This window comes from Cyprinodon variegatus, unplaced genomic scaffold, assembly GCF_000732505.1.
Source record: "Cyprinodon variegatus isolate N-32 unplaced genomic scaffold, C_variegatus-1.0 Scaffold1321, whole genome shotgun sequence".
NCBI classification, from domain to species: Eukaryota; Metazoa; Chordata; class Actinopteri; order Cyprinodontiformes; family Cyprinodontidae; genus Cyprinodon; species Cyprinodon variegatus.
In genome coordinates, this window is record NW_015151774.1 from 66,690 (window position 1) to 67,646 (window position 957).

At 54.9% G+C, this 957-nt stretch overlaps 1 protein-coding gene across 1 annotated transcript in view; it reads left to right on the forward strand.

The window, feature by feature from the left end:
- LOC107102795 (NF-X1-type zinc finger protein NFXL1-like) overlaps positions 1–957 on the forward strand; it is an 18,653-nt gene that overhangs the window by 12,536 nt on the left and 5,160 nt on the right. Inside the window, exon 18 of the mRNA XM_015402228.1 lies at positions 894–939. Within this exon, the coding sequence (XP_015257714.1) occupies positions 894–939 (46 nt within the window). The remainder of the gene's footprint in view (positions 1–893; positions 940–957) is intronic.

A 957-nucleotide genomic window follows, 5' to 3' on the forward strand; every position in this document is an offset into this window, starting at 1 on the left:
CAGAGACCAGAACAGAGACGGACCGCCTGGTTCTGGACCCGCAGAGACCAGAACAGAGACGGACCGCCTGGTTCTGGACCCGCAGAGACCAGAACAGAGACGGACCGCCTGGTTCTGAACCCTCCTTTCTGGTTCTGGGAGGCGCCAGCTGGGATCAGAACCAGCAGCCCAGAGAGCAACAACAAGCAGAGGTCCCACTGGGCGGTTCTGACGGGCCGCGGTTCCGTCCCGCGTCATTAGAGCTGAGATGTTAACATCGGGCCGGGCCGGGCCGTCTGGTTCTGATAACACTCAGTGTTTCCAGCTGCCTGAGGCGGAACCAGCTGTGGGCTGCAGCTTCCAGCGCCGCTGAACCAAGCCGGTTCTGGTCCATAGAGGCTGGGTTCTGATGGAGGTTCGGTTCTGTTCTGATAGAGGCTGTTCTCTGTTCTCCTCGGCCCAGTAAACATGGTTCTGAGTCCCTGCCAGGTCCAATTGGACCCGGTTCTCTGTGTTTATCCACTCAGCTGGATCTGATGCAGTCTGACGTCAGCAGCCTGAAACCGGACCTTCAGAACCTCTGATCTCAGATAAACATCAGAACACCAGCTCTTTGTTTGTCCATGGGTAAAGTTCTGTGACTCAGGTTCTGACCCGACCCAAATCTGATACCCGAGATCCAAACACGTCACAGAAAGCACAGTATCAGAACCGGGTCAGAGGTTCTGTCCGCCTCAGGGGGACTAATGCTTCTGAACCGGGTCAGAGGTTCTGTCTGCCTCAGAGGGACTAATCCTTCTGAACCGGGTCAGAATCTCTGAGTCAGGTTCATTAAGACCCAGCTGTTTTTGGTTGCCGTGGTGATCAGGATGTTTGAAAGTGGGCGGAGCTTTGACTCTCTGTTTCTGTTCCAGATCCTGCTTTGGAGAACATGAGGTAAGAACCAGAACTTTTCTCACAGTTTACCGCTGACAGCAG